The sequence below is a fragment of the Microcaecilia unicolor genome, chromosome 5 (genome assembly GCF_901765095.1).
Source record: "Microcaecilia unicolor chromosome 5, aMicUni1.1, whole genome shotgun sequence".
NCBI classification, from domain to species: Eukaryota; Metazoa; Chordata; class Amphibia; order Gymnophiona; family Siphonopidae; genus Microcaecilia; species Microcaecilia unicolor.
The window spans coordinates 170,935,871-170,955,611 of record NC_044035.1 but is presented as its reverse complement, the minus strand read 5'-3'; the positions used below and the strand labels follow the sequence as shown (position 1 = coordinate 170,955,611).

The following is a 19,741-nucleotide window of genomic DNA, read 5'->3' as shown; positions in this document are numbered from 1 at the left end:
GATAGTTTTTCTTTTGTGAAAGATTTACTAACAGTTGCAGGCCTTGATTTGATTTTTTTCATCTTATTGAATTATTGGTAGACTTAAATTTACCTACAGGTAAGTTTATGATATTGGGTGATTTTAATTTGGAGGTTGATAATGCTTTACAAGATGATGTAGTCCTATCTTTTATTAATTTCTTAAATTCTTTAGGCTGGCCACAGCTTGTTAAGGGAAAAACTCATTTCGGAGGACATTTGCTTGATCTTGTTTAGACACAATCGTCCCTTAGGATCAAGTGTTTTTAAAGAACACAAATTAGTCCCTTGGTCTGATCATGCTCTTCATTTTAGTTTTTCTTTAGAGCACCCCTCTGTGTAGAGGTTAAAAGGTTAAATTAGAGGTGAGAAGTCATTATGGATTATCTGATTTAAGAGAAACTCTACAAGTAGATCTGGGGAAAAAATTGTTCTGAGAAAAATGTTATAAATTTGATTGCTGGAATAGTAGTTTAATGGATGCTGTAGACAAAGTTGCTCCTGGTCAAATCATGCGCTTTGTTATAATCAGTAAAAAATTTAAAAAGTCAGCTTAATCAGAAAGATCCTGGAGGAAGTGACCTTGTTGACCAACCTTAGACGATTATAATCTCCAATTACAGTCTTATTCTACCAGAATGGAAGTGCAAAAGTCTTTTAACAAAAGAATAGATGAAGCTCCATCAGCAAAAGAGCTTTTTGTGTTTGTAAAAAAAAAATTATCAGTACATACACAAAAACAGACGCTTTGTCACAAAGATTTTGCTAATGTTTTTTGTTTGAAAGTTGAGAATATAGTTTTTTGATTTGAGAATAATGAAAGTTGAGAAGATAGCTTCTCAATTTGAGAATAATTGTTTTCCAGTTGAAATATACAAACCTGTGAATGACTTCCAATGCTGGTTTGAATTTTCAGTTATTTGAGTCCCAATTAGAAAAGATTTTGACACTAGTTAGTAATTCGGTCAGCAGATTGGATAGCGTTCATACATCTGTAGTGAAAGCTTAAAAGCGCCTGTTTTGTCTTATTATATTCAAACGGCTAATGCGTCTTTACTTGAGGGAGGTTATGCCGTCTGCATTGAAAGTAGCAGCTGTTAAACCTTTAATTCAAAATTCAAAATTAGATCAGTCTAATATTGATAATTATCATCCCATCTCTTCACTGCCTTTCTTTTCAAAAGTAATTGAGCATGCTGTGCTTCAGCAATTAGATAATTTCCTTCAAGAACAGAGAATTTTAAGTCAACATCAATTTAGCTTTAGAAAACATCATTATACAGAGACATTGCTGATTTGTTGGATGGTGTTTAAGACTAGTTTTGAAAAGGGGCAACGTTTTTGCTGGTTACTTTAGACATTTCTACAGCTTTTGACACTATCAATCACAACATCTTGCTGAACTGGCTACGATCTATAGGATTGGCTGGTACTATATTGGTTTCATTCTTTATCTCATAGGAAGTACTGTGTATTTAATGAATCAGAGAAATCAGAGTTTGTAGTCTGTTTGAAAGGTGTCCCTTAAGACTACAGTATTTTTCAATCTTTTTACATATACTATTATGTATATTGTTGAGATGCCTTGGTGTACAATATAAACTGTATGCTGATGACATTCAATTTGTACTGCCTATTGACATTTATTTTGACGATACCTTCACAAAATTAAGATGGTCTTAGGAAGATTATTCAGTGGATGGAAGGAAACTGCTTAAAACTTAATATCTCTAAAACTCCGTTTGGTACAATTGGAATGGATTGTCCTATAGTATTGTTAATTTATTAGGTCTGCCATCTCCATTTGGGCAGCAGAGCCACGGGCTTTCTACTGGCCTGGAAGGAACTGCATATCCCCTCTAGATACCTGATTACCCCAACCTTGTATCTGCTCATGACAGTGTTACCAGTCAAGGCAGTATAAACCTATGTAATTAGGAAGGAACCAGTGTTTAGTAGATAAAGAAATATAGTATATTAACATTGATACCTTACCCAAATGTAGTACAAGCAAATCAGGCAGTCACATGGTGGAACAGCATTACATGACACGTCCTCTCTCTCTCTGGCCTGCTGGAGTCTTCTGCTCTAATACCCTTCAGACTCCCCTTTTATACCATTCTGACCCCATTGATTCCAATGGACCCTAGGTTTGTTACCAGGGCTCTTGGTCCTTATCAGTTGATCAAAATGACTTCACAAGTTCTCAAGCTTTAAGTATAAACAAGATATGCTCAGAGCGCATCTTGTGAGATGATGTCACAGGTCATTTTGCTCTCTTCAGCTCCCCCCTCCCTCTCCTTTCATCTGACCCTCTACTGTCTTTCATTTTAATCAAAACATCTTAGCTCATGACTTCTTGCAGGTGCCAGTTTCAGGATTGTTTACAAGAGCAAATGCCCCCTCCCTTGCTAGCTCTCAATTACCTCATTTCAGCACTTGCTACAGTGAAATATATTTTGTATCAGAGATGATTTTTGATTTTAAGAGGCCTAGCTCTTTAGCCTGAGCCATTGGCCTGTATTTTACTGAGAGCAAGGGCTAGCATATTTCTACAGTATTTAGTATGAACTCAGTTGAAATTCCAATACTTAATGAGATCAGAAATTTGGAAGTTAACTTGATACAACATTGTCCATGAAGAAACAAGTTCAGAGAGTGATTTTGAAGGTCTTTTATAAACTTAAGATTGTGAGATGTATTAGACCTTTTGTCACGGTGGATATTTTTCGTACAATTATTCAATCAGTGGTCTGCCCTTTATTGGACTACTGCAGTGGCATCTTTATAGGAATTGTGGGTAGTTCACTTAGGGTTTTACAGGTTGCTCAAAATTCTGTAGCAAGAGTGATTAGACGGGGGTCGCCTTATGATCATGTTAAGCCTAGTTTGAAGTCCCTACATTGGCTTCCTATAAAGTTTCGGATTGAGTTTAAAATTTTATTGGTTTTTAAAATACTGAATGGTTGGTTGTATTTCCCCGACACTCAGTTCCACTCTTAGATGTTATCAACCTTTATATCTGAGGTCTTCTCAAAAAATCACTTGAAGTTCTGTCTTTACGGCACGTTCACTTAGAAGAATGCAGGTCTTCCATATTCTATGTTAAAGGCCCTAAATTATGGAACGCTTTGCCCATGAAACTTCGCTCTGTGCAGAATATTACCTAGTTCGAGAGACTTAAAAACCCATATGCTTGTTCAAGCATATGAGTCATTAGATGAATGATATTGTTTTTTGTTTTATAGCAGTGCTTGATTTTGTATTATCATTGTAGTTTGTAATAGTTATAGCTATGTATGATTTTATATTATATTTTTCACTTATAGTATCAGTTTATTTTATTTTGTATGTAATTTTGTTCCCTGCTTAGATTGTTATAAGGTATAGCGGGTTAGAAATAAAGTTTTACTATTATTATAAAGGCACTTCCAATGGAGCCTCCAAACTATACACCTCAGCAAATAATTCATGCTCCTCTGCCATTAATACAGACTGTGGCAGTGAATGAATATAATACCGCAACTGCATAGAGGGGAAAATATACTTCAAGATGGTAGTTTTTGCACAAAGAAGTAAACGAATGCATCTTGCCAGACTCCACCACCACATGAAAAAGATAAGTCACCCCTTGCTGGCTCCGAAAACAAGCCCCAGACATACTCAGGGAAAAATTAGCATTGCCCTGTATAGACAAAAAGGGAGACACTGTGTATGGCTGTTCGAGCAGCCATTAAGGGTGAAAAAAAATTGGGTATGTACGCCAGAAGGAGTCAACTTGATGAGGGTGGAGTTAGAGGCATTCGGGTCCTCTTTCCATTCCATAAGTAAAAGTTAAGAAGGAGTCTGATATGGGTGGCATGATGGGTTTTAGCATTCTGAGCCATGTGAAGAGTAACAGTATGTTTTCAGCTACTTACCAGTGAGGGATTGGTGGGGGGGGGGGGGGGGTGTTATTGTTTTGCTGTATTATGTTTAAAGCTTTATTAAAAAAAAAAAGTTCTCTGGCAAATTCTGTCCTGAGCCCTTGTAATAATTGTAGGTAGTATCTGACAAACATAAAGCCAATGTGGCAACCGTGTCTTCTTATACAAGGCTACTTTCTCTAACAGTGAAAGAGGATAAGTGTCAAGCAGGGGCTGGAAATTCTTCTCAAATAAGGTGAATTGATCACTGGGGAGCACAACCCCTAAGTATTTGAGTAAATTGTTAGCCCACTGTAAGGGGAAATCTCCTACCCACGTTGCCCGCACTGTGTGTTGCAAAGGTTAGAAGCACGAATAATCGTCCATAGACTGATCAAACGTAAGGAATCCTGAGGGTGGGGCAAGACCAAAAGGAGATCTGCAAAGGTTAGAAGCATGAATAATCGTCCATAGACTGATCAAATGTAAGGAATCCTGAGGGTGGGCAAGACCAAAAGGAGATCTGCAAAGGCTAACACATGCACTTCATGTACACCAGTCTATGGTGTATCCCATAGATTTCTTGCTCTTTTAAAAGCACGCAAAGGAAAAACTCCAGATACAGTATAAAAAGGAGGGGGAAGGGGACAACCCTGTCTAGTTCAAAGGGAAAGGAGGCTATTTTGACTCCATTTACCAAAACAGATGCCATAGGGGATCTGTATAAGGTACGGAGTGCCTTAAGATACCAGCCTTCTTTGCAGTGTAAGGGTTTGAAATAAATAATCCCAGTCCACCTGATCAAAAACTTTCTAAGCATCTGGACTAATAAGCATACTGGGCAACTGAGTATGTTGAGCATGTTCCATCACCAGCAAGACCTTCTGAACATTAAGAACTGACTGGCAGCAAATTAAATAGGGTAAATGTATTGAAAGTCTATCCGCTAATAAACAGGCAAAAAGTTGGGAAATAGGTCAGTAAGACTCAAGTTGGTCCCCGCGTATGCCTGGCTTCAAAATTAAAGTTCCTCACCGGCTGCAGGGGTCAGCTGTGGTATACTTGGGTCAGCAAAGTAATCCAAAACATTTGGGCCCTCCGAGCTTTCCCCACAAGCATAGAAATCTTGAAAATATCATACAAAAATTTCAGCTGAATCAATATATAAATGGTCCCGCGTATCATGCAGTGCTGAGATATTTAGAACCTGCCCATTATTTAGTAAGGTGAGATAATAATTTACCTGACTGATTCTCAAATCTATATAATTTTCTATAAAAGAGGGTTTTTTTTTTTTTTGTATGTTCATAAATGTGTTAAGATCCACTTGCGTAGCTATCAGGGATTCCCTAGCAGATAGGATTCCTTGCAAATGCTCGCCTCACCAGTGTGTTTTCTCTCTAAGTGTATAATGCCCTGAACCACCCTCCGGTTACGCACTGCCATATATGTTGTTATATCTCCCTGGAGAACCGCCTTTGCAGTCTCCCAAAAGAAGAGCAGTGGTATCTACATGTTAAAGCCCACATATTCCTCCCATTTTTGATGTAAATAATTATAAAAGTGGGCATCATGCAAGAAAGCAGGGAAACATCAAGACTCTCCTCCCCTACATCCTACCCACACCTCAGTGTCCATCCAAATCATGGCATGATCCGTAACAGAGGGCTAATTTCTATACTGGATACTAAGGAAAAGACCGAGAGAGCGAGTAAAATATAATCTATGCGTGAGTGAGCCCATTGGCCTTAAACACGTGCGTATAATCTCGCTCTGTGGGATGTAGAAGCCTCCAAGGATCCACCAAGCCCAGCGCCATACACAAATAAGGTACTCCCTGATCTACGCCCGGAGGAGCTCTGCCGTATCCCATAGAGCGATCCACGGACGGGTCCATAATCTGATTACAATCTCCCACCAAGACCAAGTGCAAAGATAGAACACGTACCCCCCCCCCCCCCCCCCCCCAATTGAACTAAATGCTTGAAAAACGCATGCTCCATATTGATTGGGTGCGTATACTGCTAACAAGTAGAAGGTAAGACCTGGCAGTGTAATTTTAAGCATAACATATCTACCATATTCATCTTTAAGTACCTGCTCTACTTTACATGTTAATGACTTTCTAAACAAAACTGCTACTCCCGCTGTTCTACGTGAAGAGTAGTACACCCCTTCCAGCCAACCTCGACTAAGTTTGTCTCCTGCAAACATACAATACTTGTACAGTGCTGATTCAACTGGGCAAGGATCTTACTGCGTTTAATGGGTGAAGTGATACCCAAAACATTCCAGGACATTTCTTGCACCTTTGTAGGAGATTACACTAACCAGGCTGCAAAAGGAACTCTAAGTACATCAGTTTGTCTTGTTTATACCAAAGTACACAGGGTACCCAACCTTCATCCCATGTGCACAGCAGTGTCGCCCAAAAAAGAGAAGGCTTGCAGGCAATGAGCAGGTAGAGAAAATAAAAAAAAAAACCCAAAAAACATAAACATCCCAAAGTTCACAAGAAACCCTCTACATAGCGAACAGAAAATACATGACACATCTGTATATATATTCCCTCACCCACCCCCCATATCCACCCTCCCCACCCGTACCTCAAATACCACCAAATCAGCCACACTAGCACCATATCCTTTACCAGGATAGGATGTAGCTGACGACATTACAGATGCTAACTAGGGCCTCCCCACAACAAGCTTAATCAAAGGTTCAAACATAATACAGAACATTCCACTCCCCTTTTACATAAATAGATGAGATATAACATAGGCAGCATAAAATGCATATTAAAACAAGCCGCACAAGAAAAGCAAAAGAAATCCAGTGTGCTCTAATACAATTAGCAAGTACAAGCACATTCAGATGGATCCAGCACACTTCAGTGCGTCCAAGTTTTTCACTGGCATGTCAAATGCACTCAAAAGGATGGCAATCTGCGTCAGTCAAAATAGGCAAAAAACAAAAACACTGTAAACCTCTGCCATAAGCACAGATCTAGGCATTACTGCACTCTGTAGTACCTCAAGACACCAGGCTCGAGGGTCCCCTTCAGCGTGTCTTCAAAAGCATGTGCAGCAGCAGTAGTGTCATATGCTGTTCTCCGAGGACAAGCAGGCTGCTTGTTCTCACGACTGGGTGACGTCCGCGGCAGCCCCCACCAACCGGAAGAAGCTTCGCGGGCGGTCCGCACGCAGGGCACGCCCACCGTGCATGCGCGGCCGTCTTCCCGCCCGTGCGTGACCGTTCCCGCCAGTCTTTTCTTTTCCGCGCTGGAGAGAGTCGTGCGTCGCCGCTCTCTCTTAGTCAGCCCCGGAAAACCGTTGCGTTGTCCGCGAATCTTCGCTTATTTTCTGTTTTTTGTTGTCGCGCGCCTTCAAAACTTTTTTTCTTAAAAAAAAAAAAAAAGAAGAGAACGCGCTGAATTTTCCTTCGTTTTCTAGCGGGGACGTCGGGCCGCGCGGTCGATTTATTTTTCGAGGTGTGATTTACCGCCACCATCGACGACTTTAACTTCGCCGACGCGATTTTTCCGTCGATGTCCTCGAAGGTCCCGAGTGGATTTAAGAAGTGTGGTCGGTGCGGCCAGCCTATCTCGCAGACCGACACCCATGCTTGGTGCCTCCAGTGCCTCGGGCCGGAGTACGATATCAAGTCGTGTTCTTTGTGTTTTGGTCTCCGGAAACGGACTCAGGTTGCAAGGCAAGTTCTTCGGGACCGTCTTTTTGGAACTTGCGCCGGCCCCTCGATGTCGACCTCGACGGCATCGGTATCGACGGCCGGTTCTTCGGTACCGGTATCGATGTCTGCGAAATCGGCACCGATGGCATCGACCCCAGGAGTACAGGTTCCGTCGGCCCGCCAGTCCTCCGGTGACGGTACGGGTGAGAGGCCGCGTGGGCAATCGGCCCCGGTCACTCCCTCTGCTCATGGCCCTCGGGACCGAAACCTGTCTGACCCGGCCCCTCGAGATCGAGGGGGATCGACCTCCTCCTCCTCCTCTGTTCCACCTGGCGCCGATGACGGGCACCGCAAAATACAGAAGAAGCACTGTCATTGGTCCCCATCGGTGCGCCCGGCCCTCGGTGCCGGAGAGGAGTCGACGCCGAAGCGTCAACGTCGAGAGGAAAGGTCCCCCTCGCTAGTGGAGGTACCGACGCGTCAGGGTCCCAGCACTTCGGTGCAGTCTCCTGGACCCGAGCAGCTTCCGGCACCGACGCCTCTACCGGCCCCCCCGTCTTTCCCGACAGCGGGCCTAGACGAGTGCCTCCGAGCCATCCTTCCGGGGATCCTGGAAGGGCTGATGCGCCAGGCTGTGCCGGCGCCGGGGGTGCTTGCGCCCTCGGCGCCGTTGACTGTGGCGCCGGCGAGCTCTAGCCCGGTGCCGAGGCCTTCGACACTGCCGCCGCTTGCGGCGCCGGTCTCGACCGCCACGCAGGTGGAGTCCCCGTCGACGTCGATGGAGGGAGCTTCGTCCCCGCCGGCGCGGGAGTCCACCGCTCGACGACACCGAGGCCTTGGTGCCTCGACGTCGAGCCGGGCCCGGTTGAGGACTCAGCTGCATGAGCTTATGTCCGATACCGAGGAAGAGGCCTCGTGGGGGGAAGAGGAGGACCCCAGATATTTCTCCTCAGAGGAGTCTGTGGGCCTTCCCTCTGACCCCATGCCTTCACCAGAGAGGAAGCTCTCGCCTCCTGAGAGCCTCTCCTTTGCCTCCTTTGTCAGGGATATGTCTATTTGCATTCCCTTCCCCGTGGTCTCTGTGGATGAGCCGAGGGCTGAGATGCTCGAGGTCCTCGACTATCCATCACCACGGTGCCGATGCACAATGTCCTTAAGGAGACAATGCTTCGGAACTGGATGCGACCATTATCTAATCCCACCATCCCCAAGAAAGCAGAGTCCCAGTACAGAATTCACTCGGACCCAGAGTTAATGCGGCCCCAATTGCCTCATGACTCGGCGGTCATGGATTCTGCTCTCAAGAGGGCACGGAGTTCGAGGGATACCGCCTCGGCGCCCCCGGGGCGGGAGTCTCGCACTCTGGACTCGTTTGGGAGGAAGGCCTACCGATCTTCCATGCTCGTGACCCGCATCCAATCTTACCAGCTCTACACGAGCATCCACATGCGGAACAATGTGAAGCAACTGGCGGACCTGGTTGACAAGCTCCCGCCGGAGCAGTCCAGGCCTTATCAGGAGGTGGTCAGGCAGCTGAAGGCGTGCAGAAAGTTCCTGTCCAGGGGTATCTATGACACCTGTGACGTGGCATCTCGTGCTGCGGCCCAAGGTATAGTGATGCGCAGGCTCTCATGGCTGCGTGCCTCTGACCTGGACAACCGCACCCAGCAGAGACTGGCAGATGTCCCTTGCCGGGGGGATAATATTTTTGGTGAGAAGGTCGAGCAGCTGGTGGACCAACTGCATCAGCGGGAAACCGCCCTCGACAAGCTCTCTCACCGGGCGCCTTCAGCATCCACCTCAGCAGGTGGACGTTTTTCCCGGGCCAGGCAGGCTGTGCCCTATTCTTTTGCCAAGCGTAGGTACACCCAGCCAGCCCGAAGGCCTCGTCAGGCACAGGGACAGCCCCAGCGCGCTCGTTCTCGTCAACAGCGTGCGCCTAAGCAGCCCCCTGCGCCTCCACAGCAAAAGCCGGGGACGGGCTTTTGACTGGATCCACGGGAACATAGCCGCCATCAAAGTGTCCGTACCGGACGATCTGCCGGTCGGAGGGAGGTTAAAATTTTTTCACCAAAGGTGGCCTCTCATAACCTCCGACCAGTGGGTTCTCCAAATAGTGCGGTGCGGATACGCCCTGAATTTGGCCTCCCTGCCACCAAATTGTCCTCCGGGAGCTCAATCCTTCAGCTCCCATCACAGGCAGGTACTTGCAGAGGAACTCTCCGCCCTTCTCAGCGCCAGTGTGGTCGAGCCTGTACCACCCGGGCAAGAAGGGCAGGGATTCTATTCCAGGTACTTCCTTGTGGAAAAGAAAACAGGGGGGATGCGTCCCATCCTAGACCTGAGAGGCCTGAACAAATTCCTGGTCAAAGAAAAGTTCAGGATGCTTTCCTTGGGCACCCTTCTGCCAATGATTCAGAAAAACGATTGGCTATGTTCCCTGGATTTAAAGGACGCATACACTCACATCCCGATACTGCCAGCTCACAGACAGTATCTCAGATTCCGCCTGGGCGCACGGCACTTTCAGTATTGTGTGCTGCCCTTTGGGCTCGCCTCTGCCCCACAAGTGTTTACAAAGTGCCTCGTGGTGGTAGCGGCGTATCTACGCAAGCTGGGAGTGCACGTGTTCCCATATCTCGACGATTGGCTGGTCAAGAACACCTCGGAGGCGGGAGCCCTCCGGTCTATGCAGTGCACTATTCAACTCCTGGAGCTGCTGGGGTTTGTGATAAATTACCCAAAGTCCCATCTCCAGCCAACACAGTCTCTGGAATTCATAGGAGCTCTGCTGAATACCCAGACGGCTCGGGCCTTCCTTCCCGAAGCGAGGGCCAACAACCTCCTGTCCCTGGCTTCGCAGACAGAGCGTCTCAGCAGGTCACAGCTCGGCAGATGTTGAGACTTCTGGGTCATATGGCCTCCACAGTCCATGTGACTCCCATGGCTCGTCTTCACATGAGATCTGCTCAATGGGACCCTAGCTTCCCAGTGGTTTCAAGCCACCGGGAATCTAGAAGATGTCATCCGCCTCTCCACCTGTTGCCGCACTTCACTGCTCTGTTGGACCATTCGAACCAATTTGACCCTGGGACGTCCATTCCAAATTCCGCAGCCCACGAAAGTGCTGACGACGGATGCATCTCGCCTGGGGTGGGGAGCTCATGTCGATGGGCTTCACACCCAGGGTCTGTGGTCCCTCCAGGAAAAAGATCTGCAGATCAACCTCCTGGAGCTTCGAGCGATCTGGAACGCACTGAAGGCTTTCAGAGATCGGCTGTCCTGCCAAATTGTTCAAATTCGGACAGACAATCAGGTTGCAATGTATTACACCAACAAGCAGGGGGGCACCGGATCTCGCCCCCTGTGTCAGGAAGCCCTCGGGATGTGGCGTTGGGCTTGCCAGTTCGGCATGCTCCTCCAAGCCACATACCTGGCAGGTGTAAACAACAGTCTGGCCGACAGACTGAGCAGAGTCATGCAACCGCACGAGTGGTCGCTCCATTCCAGAGTGGTACGCAAGATCTTCCGAGAGTGGGGCACCCCCTCGGTGGACCTTTTCGCCTCTCAGACCAACCACAAGCTGCCTCTGTTCTGTTCCAGACTACAGGCACACGGCAGACTAGCGTCGGATGCCTTTCTGCTCCATTGGGGGACCGGCCTCCTGTATGCTTATCCTCCCATACCTTTGGTGGGGAAGACCTTACTGAAGCTCAAGCAAGACCGCGGCACCTTGATTCTGATAGCGCCCTTTTGGCCCCGTCAGATCTGGTTCCCTCTTCTTCTGGAGTTGTCCTCCGAAGAACCGTGGAGATTGTTTTCCGACTCTCATTTCGCAGAACGACGGAGCGTTGCTGCACCCCAACCTTCAGTCCCTGGCTCTCACGGCCTGGATGTTGAGGGCGTACACTTCACTGCGTTGGGTCTGTCTGAGGGTGTCTCCCGTGTCTTGCTTGCCTCTAGGAAGGATTCCACTAAAGAGAGTTACTTTTTCAAGTGGAGAAGGTTTGTCGTTTGGTGTGAGAGCAAGGCCCTAGAACCTCGTTCTTGCCCTGCACAGAACCTGCTTGAATACCTTCTGCACTTATCAGAGTCTGGCCTCAAGACCAACTCAGTAAGGAATCACCTTAGTGCGATTAGTGCTTACCATTATCGTGTGGAAGGTAAAGCCATCTCTGGAGAGCCTTTAGTCGTTCGATTCATGAGAGGCTTGCTTTTGTCAAAGCCCCCTATCAAGCCTCCTACAGTGTCATGGGATCTCAACGTCGTCCTCACCCAGCTGATGAAACCTCCCTTTGAGCCACTGAATACCTGCCATCTGAAGTACTTGACCTGGAAGGTCATTTTCTTGGTGGCAGTTACTTCAGCTCGTAGGGTCAGTGAGCTTCAAGCCCTGGTAGCTCATGCTCCATATACAAAATTTCATCACAACAGAGTAGTGCTCCGCACCCACCCAAAGTTCCTACCGAAGGTGGTGTCGGAGTTCCATCTTAACCAGTCAATTGTCTTGCCAACATTCTTTCTCAGACCGCATACCCGCCCTGCTGAACGTCAGTTGCACACATTGGACTGCAAGAGAGCATTGGCCTTCTATTTGGAGCGGACACAGCTCCACAGACAGTCCGCCCAATTGTTTATTTCTTTCGACCCTAACAGGCTAGGGTTCGCTGTCGGGAAACGCACCATCTCCAATTGGCTAGCAGATTGCATTTCCTTCACTTACACCCAGGCTGGGCTGACTCTTGAGGGTCATGTCACGGCTCATAGTGTCAGAGCCATGGCAGCGTCGGTGGCCCACTTGAAGTCAGCCACTATTGAAGAGATTTGCAAAGCTGCGACGTGGTCATCTGTCCACACATTCACATCTCATTACTGCCTCAGCAGGATACCCGATGCGACAGTCGGTTCGGGCAGTCGGTGCTGCAGAATCTGTTTGGGGTGTAAATCCAACTCCACCCTCCAGGACCCGAATTTATTCTGGTCAGGCTGCACTCTCAGTTAGTTGTTCTTCGTAGGTCAATTTCTGTTATGCCCTCGCCGTTGCGAGGTTCAATTGACCTGGGTTCTTGTTTTGAGTGAGCCTGAGAGCTAGGGATACCCCAGTCGTGAGAACAAGCAGCCTGCTTGTCCTCGGAGAAAGTGAATGATACATACCTGTAGCAGGTGTTCTCCGAGGACAGCAGGCTGATTGTTCTCACCTACCCTCCCTCCTCCCCTTTGGAGTTGCGTTTCATCATTTTTGCTTGTCATTCAACTGGCGGGAACGGTCACGCACGGGCGGGAAGACGGCCGTGCATGCGCAGTGGGCGTGCCCTGCGTGTGTATCATTCACTTTCAAGCGCCATTGTAAAAGAAATTTAAAACTTCTGGGTAAAGAAACATAAAGCATATCCCTTGTGCAGATAATAACGTACACAAGGGGTAAACTCCTTACGCCTGTATTGCAAAGTAGTGGAATAATCATGGAACAGTCTTACTGGAACTCTCTCATAAGTCACTAACTCACGCTGAGCTTTATACTGTTTCATCATTTCTACTTTGTGGCTATAATTTTGAAATTTAGCAATTAGTGTGCATGTGAGTCTTCCTTCTGGCATTGTCCTGTGTGGTGGGCTCTCTCCCAAGTGAGCAGGGCCCAAGCCCTCCCATAGAGGCAACACTTTCTCAAGCCAGCTCTCCAATTCTTGGTGTTCCGGGACCAATTCTCAAGGTCCTTCAATTTTGATGAATGGGCCTGCACCAGATCCCAAAGCGCCTTCACTTCCTCAGTTCCACGCCATCTTCCAGGTGAGAGACCCGCATTTCCAGCTCAGTGGTTCGCTTATTAGTTTCAGTAAACAATGTCTCCAACCGAATGATCTGACCAGAGAAGTTCTCTAAGCGTGATCCCAACATTTGCTTGACCACTTACTGGAGATCTGAAAGGGCTGCTAGCATAAATTGTTACCACGCCCACCATTGTCTCCATGTTGTCCTCCCCTTGCTTTCCACGAGTGTGATCCGCCCGTGACTGTTTGGAAGACATCCGCTTTACAAACTTGTCCATACACCCACTAAAGGCTTAGGGAGCAAACAAGTGTAAAGCAGCCACAAATAGTTATCAAAATACCAATCAGTTACGGAGAGAACCCCGGATCTGGCCAAACATCTTCCTGTGGTCACAGCATCACGTGCTGTTTAGGGGAGTAGGAGAAGTTATTGGACGCTCCAAAATGTCCAGACTACAAAGGTAGGAAAAAGGACCATTTTATGTATGGATTAGTAATTCAAACTGTGGAAATCTGAATGTGCAGCATTTGATATTTAATTTTGCATGGTTCTGTTTGTCCATTGCATGTAGTTTTGTTTGTTAGCTTTTCCAGTTTAATTTTAGTTTGCATATTTTTATTTGTAATTCATAGTCCCGTATTGTCTTTAGTGAGGATCTATCCATATTCTTATGACTGAGGTGAGAGTCTACTGGTGTGTAGTTTCTCTGTAGGGAGCTGTACTTTAAAAGCCTTTTTTTATTTTGGTGTTTGTGGGAAGCGTTTACTTATTGGCTGTGTGATATTATTATTTGACATTTATATCCCACATTAGCCCAAGTAGAACATTAGCCCGGCAGTACTTCCTGTATAGCAAGCGGTAAGCCTGCGATGTGCTTACCGCTGCTTAGTAAAAGGAGCCCTTAGTGATTTAAGCTAGATAATTGAAATATGGAGGAAAAAGGTAAAGGGCTGGGATAGACAGGAATAGTGGTAGTTGTGAGGAGGTAAAAATTAATGCCATGAGTTTGAGAAGAGTGCTTATTTCGTTAAAGGCTAGACTGAAGTGAGTTTTCAATAGACTTTGGAATAACAAATAATCATTGGTGCATTTGATGATTTTAGGTAAGGAGTTCCAAATTTTAGTACCTTAATATGAAAAGTTAGCAATCTGGATTGTTTTGTAGGTTACTTTCTTAAAATTTGGGAAATGTAGGATAAGATATTCTCTAGATGATTGAGGCATTACGGTAATTCAATGAGGTGGATCATGTATATTGGGGCCGAACCATTCAAAGTTTTGTGAATGAATTTGGATAGTATGACTATACTTTGTTGCCAGTAAAATGTATTTACACACAAAAATAACAGACTAAGAACCAGTTCTTGTTGCACGCTCCTTTTGCTCAGGGTGAACTCCATTTACTTCTACCCTGTCTCCTCAGCCTCAACCAATTTCTAAGTCAACCACTTTTGGGCTAACACCAAAGGTGCCCAGTTTATAAGGCGCCTATGCAGAGTTGTCAGACTTTGCTGAAATCTAAGCATACCATGTGGAGAGTGACATGAGGACAAAGTTTGTCCCTGTCGCCTCCCAGCGAGCGCTGTCCCCGCCCCATCCCTTTCGCGGCGAGCTCTGTCTGATCCCATGTGCTCAAGCCTCACAGTTATGATTTTACATTTAAATCATTGTATTAAAGTATAAAAAGGAACAGTCCAATCCATCACTCAGGAACCTATATGCAATACCGTAATGAATTCTTTTACCATGTATATACGCACTTGAATGCAATATCATTTGTAATTATGTTAACCGGAAATGGTAATCACCACTATGGCAAATGTAAGCCACATTGAGCCTGCAAAGTGGAGGGAAAATGTGGGATACAAATGCTACAAATAATATTCTGTACAATTGTCATGCAAAATATAAAGATCACACATTCCAGGGATGGTGTTTGGGGACTGCAACGAGGACAACTGCCCCCTGGCCAGAGAGAGTCCTAAGCCTGCTGAAAGCTAAAGAAGGCACGGCCTGGTAGTGTGGGCTTTGGGGTCCCCTTCCAAATTTCTGCCCTGGGCCCAGCCACAGCTCTGGCAGGATATATGTTTAAAACCTGACATATTCTAATCACAAAAGAAAAAAAAATTTCTACCTTTTGTTGAATGGTCATTTCATTTTTCAAATCATGTTGGTCCTAGGCTCTGGTTTGTTTTTCTCTGTCTTCTCTTAACTCATTCGCTAGGGTCTCCTGCTCATTTGACATTTCTTCTTTTTACATGCTTACCATACATCTTCCATCTCTGTGTACCACCTATGTTTCCCCATGTTAAGCATCTCCCTTCTCTGTGTCCCCCATACTTCTCTGTCCAGCATCTTGCCTGTGTCAATCTCCCCAAGTTCATCACCACCACTCTGTCCCTATACCCTCCAACTGTGTCAGCATCACCCCTCTGTGTCCCTCTGCTGCTGCCCCATCCCATCATCTCCCTTCTGTGTTCGTATTCTCCCCCATGTCTGGTATTGCCTCTCTGTGTCCCTATCCCTTTGCTCCCCTCCATGCCCGTTATCTCACCTCTATTTATGTATATCTTCCTGTGTCCAGCTTCTCCCCTCTCTTCCCTCCCTGTGCTGTGTGTTTAGTTTTTCACATATTCTTCCTTAATCCCCTTTATTTGGTATCCCCTTCTCTGCGCTGCTCTCCCCCTTGCAGGTCCAGCACACCCCCCTCCCATGGAACTCCAGCACCTCTCTCCCTTCCCTCCCACCAGGCCCCCCCCATGGGACTCAGCATCTCTATCCCTTCAGCTCTAACCCCTCCCCATGATTCCAGTACCTCTGTCCCATCCCTTCAGCTCCAGTCCCCCCTTTTCTTTAGCGCTGCCCCCATCCCTTCAGTGTTGCCCCCCCCCCCACTCCCCCCATGGTTTTTTAGCATTTTGTTTTTTTTTCCCTCCCACCGCGGGGTTTCTACCTTATACAGCCACAGAGTATTCCCACAGACCTGCTCTGGGGCCTTCCCTCTGCCAGCTCCCATCTTCTGATGTAACTTCCTGCTTAAACCCACTTCCCTTCTAAGGTTGCCATCTGTGTCTGTCATGAGGAGTAGGTGAATTCAGTCCTGGTCTTATATTGTAACCCTGGATCTGTTAACACAGATTGTGTCATGGATGTTATCAAGAAAATAAATTTCAAGTTTTGCCATTTTGCATCTATAAACCAGGATTGTATTTAATACTAGGAAAAAATGCCCGTTTCTGAGCGGAATGAAACGGGCGCTAGCAAGGGGCCCCCTCCCTCCGTCCCTGGAAGCTACTTGCCTTGTTCGCTGTGGGCCGTTTCGGCCCTCGAGTGTCAATAGCTCCGCCCTCGACGTCATGACGTTTTGACGCGTCATGACGTTTTGACGCGAGGGCGGTGCAGGCACTCCAGGGCACACCGGATATCTCGGGCGCCTCAACTTCCGTGGAGGCTTCAGAACGTTGGGGTTGCCTTTTATATATATAGATGTTTTCTCATGACATGGAGTTCAATGGCAACCCTATCTCCAAATGAAGCTGTGACTGTTTTATATTGTAATGGTTTTAAATGTTGTTTTCTTTGAGGATGAAAGTGCTTTAGACAGACATTGAACAGTTTGTGTAAATTCAACTTGTGTTCCTGACTAGTACGATACAAAAGGTCAGAGTCCTGTCGTTCAGGAAGTTGGGGGGGGGGGGGGGGGGAGGTTATATATTTTCTAAGATGAGTGTTTTTTTGTTTTGTTTTTTTAAATATCCATGTTGTGCAAGGATTATAACGTTACTCTTGTTGCTTTCCTTCTCCAGTATATTGAATATGGACAGCAGTCTCGAGACCCTCCTGTGAAGATGCAGGGTTCAATCACAACCCCTGGAAGTATTGCACTTGCCCAGGCCCAGGCCCAGGCCCAGGTTCCAGCCAAAGCTCCTCTTGCAGGTCAAGTCAGCACTATTGTCACCACTTCAACAACCACTACTGTGGCAAAAACCATTACTATTACCAGACCAACCGGTGTCAGCTTCAAGAAGGATGTACCAGTAAGAGGCCACGCTGCTTTATTCAACTTTTTACAGAGTGGGAGGGGAATGTCTATTTTATCTGTGGGGCAGTATTGGTTTTAAAATAAATTCATGTAACAATTGAAACAGTCCAATTTTTTTTTTTTTTTTAAATTGTGTGTAAAGTTTCTGAAAGACGCTGTTACTTAGCCGTTTTCCACATATTAGATGTTCTGTTAAAATTATCTGATCTCTTTTCAGACACTGTAAAACATGTAAGTCATTAATACACAACATGAAATTGAGAAGATACAGGGAAAGGAATTAAGACTGTTGTGGTCATAAAAAATATTTTTTTTTCTTAGAATAGGGATATCAAATATTGAATAAACGATCAAGAATGAGACTGAGGAAGCAAAGAGCAAAAAAAAAAAAAAAAAGTCAACTTTCATTCTTAAAATGTCTTTAAAGCAGCCTGGTCATCAGTGTAAAAATTCAAGCCTGGGAGCCACCTTGGCTCCATGCCATGATGTGTAGTTTGCATGTCATGGTTTATGCTATTCATATGACTATGTTGCATTTTATAGTTTATTTAAATATTTCAAAAATGATACAAAAATTTAAAAAAAAGCTTTTTATTTGCCTTCTTTACTAACTTCTCGGGGTATCCCATGCTGATTAATTTTTTGGACAAAACAGTTGCTTGATGTTTAAATTCCACAGTAGAAGAACAGATTTTGCGGTATCTTAAAAACTGGGCAAACAATGTTAGATTTGCTATGACATGGATGCATGCTGGTGTATTGTAATAGAGTATGCCTATCTGTAGGTTTAACATGTAGACGTGTCAAGATGTCCATTTCTACTGGTGATCCAAATGTCTGAAAAAGAGATCCCTGAGTGACTACTTTGTATATCAAATTTAATGGTATTGTGACAACTGTTCGAATAATTCACAAATCGCTTCAAATCATCCTGGGTCCCCCTCCAGAGCATAAAAACTTCGTCTATATAACGCCACCAGCATTTTGCGAATTGAAACCATTCAGAGGTGTATATCCATTTTGTTTCAAAATCTGCCATGACTAGATTGGCTATGGTGGGAGAAAATGCTGCTCCCATTGACACAAAACAGATATAATATTTATGATCACAAATGAAATAGTTCTGGGTAAGAGCCACTTTAGTCAAGGCTAGCATGAATTCTGTAGGCACCAAGTGTGGACGTTGCCTCTCAAGAACCATTTCCAACACATTTAGGGCTTCATTTTGAGAGATGCAAGTATATAGAGAGCAGACATCTAGAGTCACTGGGAGAACAGGAAATTCCAAGTCTTCTGGTAATGATTCTAACATTATCAAAAAAAATGAGAACTATCTTGAACAAAAGATTTTATGTGTTGCAAACAAGGTTGTAAAAATTTGTGTACAAATTTGGCAGTCCATTCTAACAGGGAACCCCTTGCTGAAACAATTGGGTGGCCCAGGTGGGAGGTAGGATTTTTATGAATCTTTGGTAACGTGTAGAACACAGCTGATTCTGTATCTAAAAAAGGTTGTTTTGTTGGTTTTGTAAAAGAATTTTGAAATATAAGTGGAGTTTTTTTTTATGACTCATGATTAGGAAGAGCCTCCTGTATCTATGAAGGTTTATCTTTCTAATAGGGGTGTCTCTGGTTTCTACTGAAGTGTTTTTTCTCCACTATATCCTTTAATATCGATACAAGAAAGACCTTGAGATACAGAATACATTGATGTAGAAATTTTTTGGTGTATGATATTGAATTCTACTGAATTCTACAGATTCTATATAGTAGTGGTTTGCTAGGTAATTGAAATCACCCATTATTATAGCGTTGTCTAATTTGCCAGCATTCCTAATCTCTGTAAACATTTCTTCATTCGTCTGTTCATTCTGTCCCGGTGGATGGGTAGTACAACCCTATAAGAATACTCCTTCCCTTCACACATGGAATTTCTATTTACTCAATTTAACATATAGCGCAACCCCCCCATAAATTTGATTCTCTCTAACATTGTGATATAATTTAACACAGTGTCCCATTGATTATCCTCTTTCCACCAGGTGTCTGAGATGCCTATTTTATACCTCATCATTTAATGCTATATACTCTAACTCTTCCATCTTATTTTTTAGGCTTATTTATATACAGGTAAATTGTGTGTGTGTGTGTGGGGGGGGGGGGGGGGGGTTCCCTTGATCTACAAGCTGCTTAGAAGTTGAAGGGGACAATGTGCATCCTTTATCTTACTCTCTCATTAAGCACACCTGGCTTACTTTCAGCATTGTTGAAACCTCTCTACTGGGATTCTCTAAATGTCCTGTTTCAATAGTATC

At 45.2% G+C, this 19,741-nt stretch overlaps 1 protein-coding gene across 1 annotated transcript in view; it reads left to right on the top strand.

Moving 5' to 3' along the window:
* The window catches only part of CNOT1 (CCR4-NOT transcription complex subunit 1), a 1,017,784-nt gene that overhangs the window by 496,570 nt on the left and 501,473 nt on the right, over positions 1 to 19,741 (top strand). Inside the window, 1 exon segment of the mRNA XM_030203593.1 lies at positions 17,191 to 17,421. Within this exon segment, the coding sequence (XP_030059453.1) occupies positions 17,191 to 17,421 (231 nt within the window).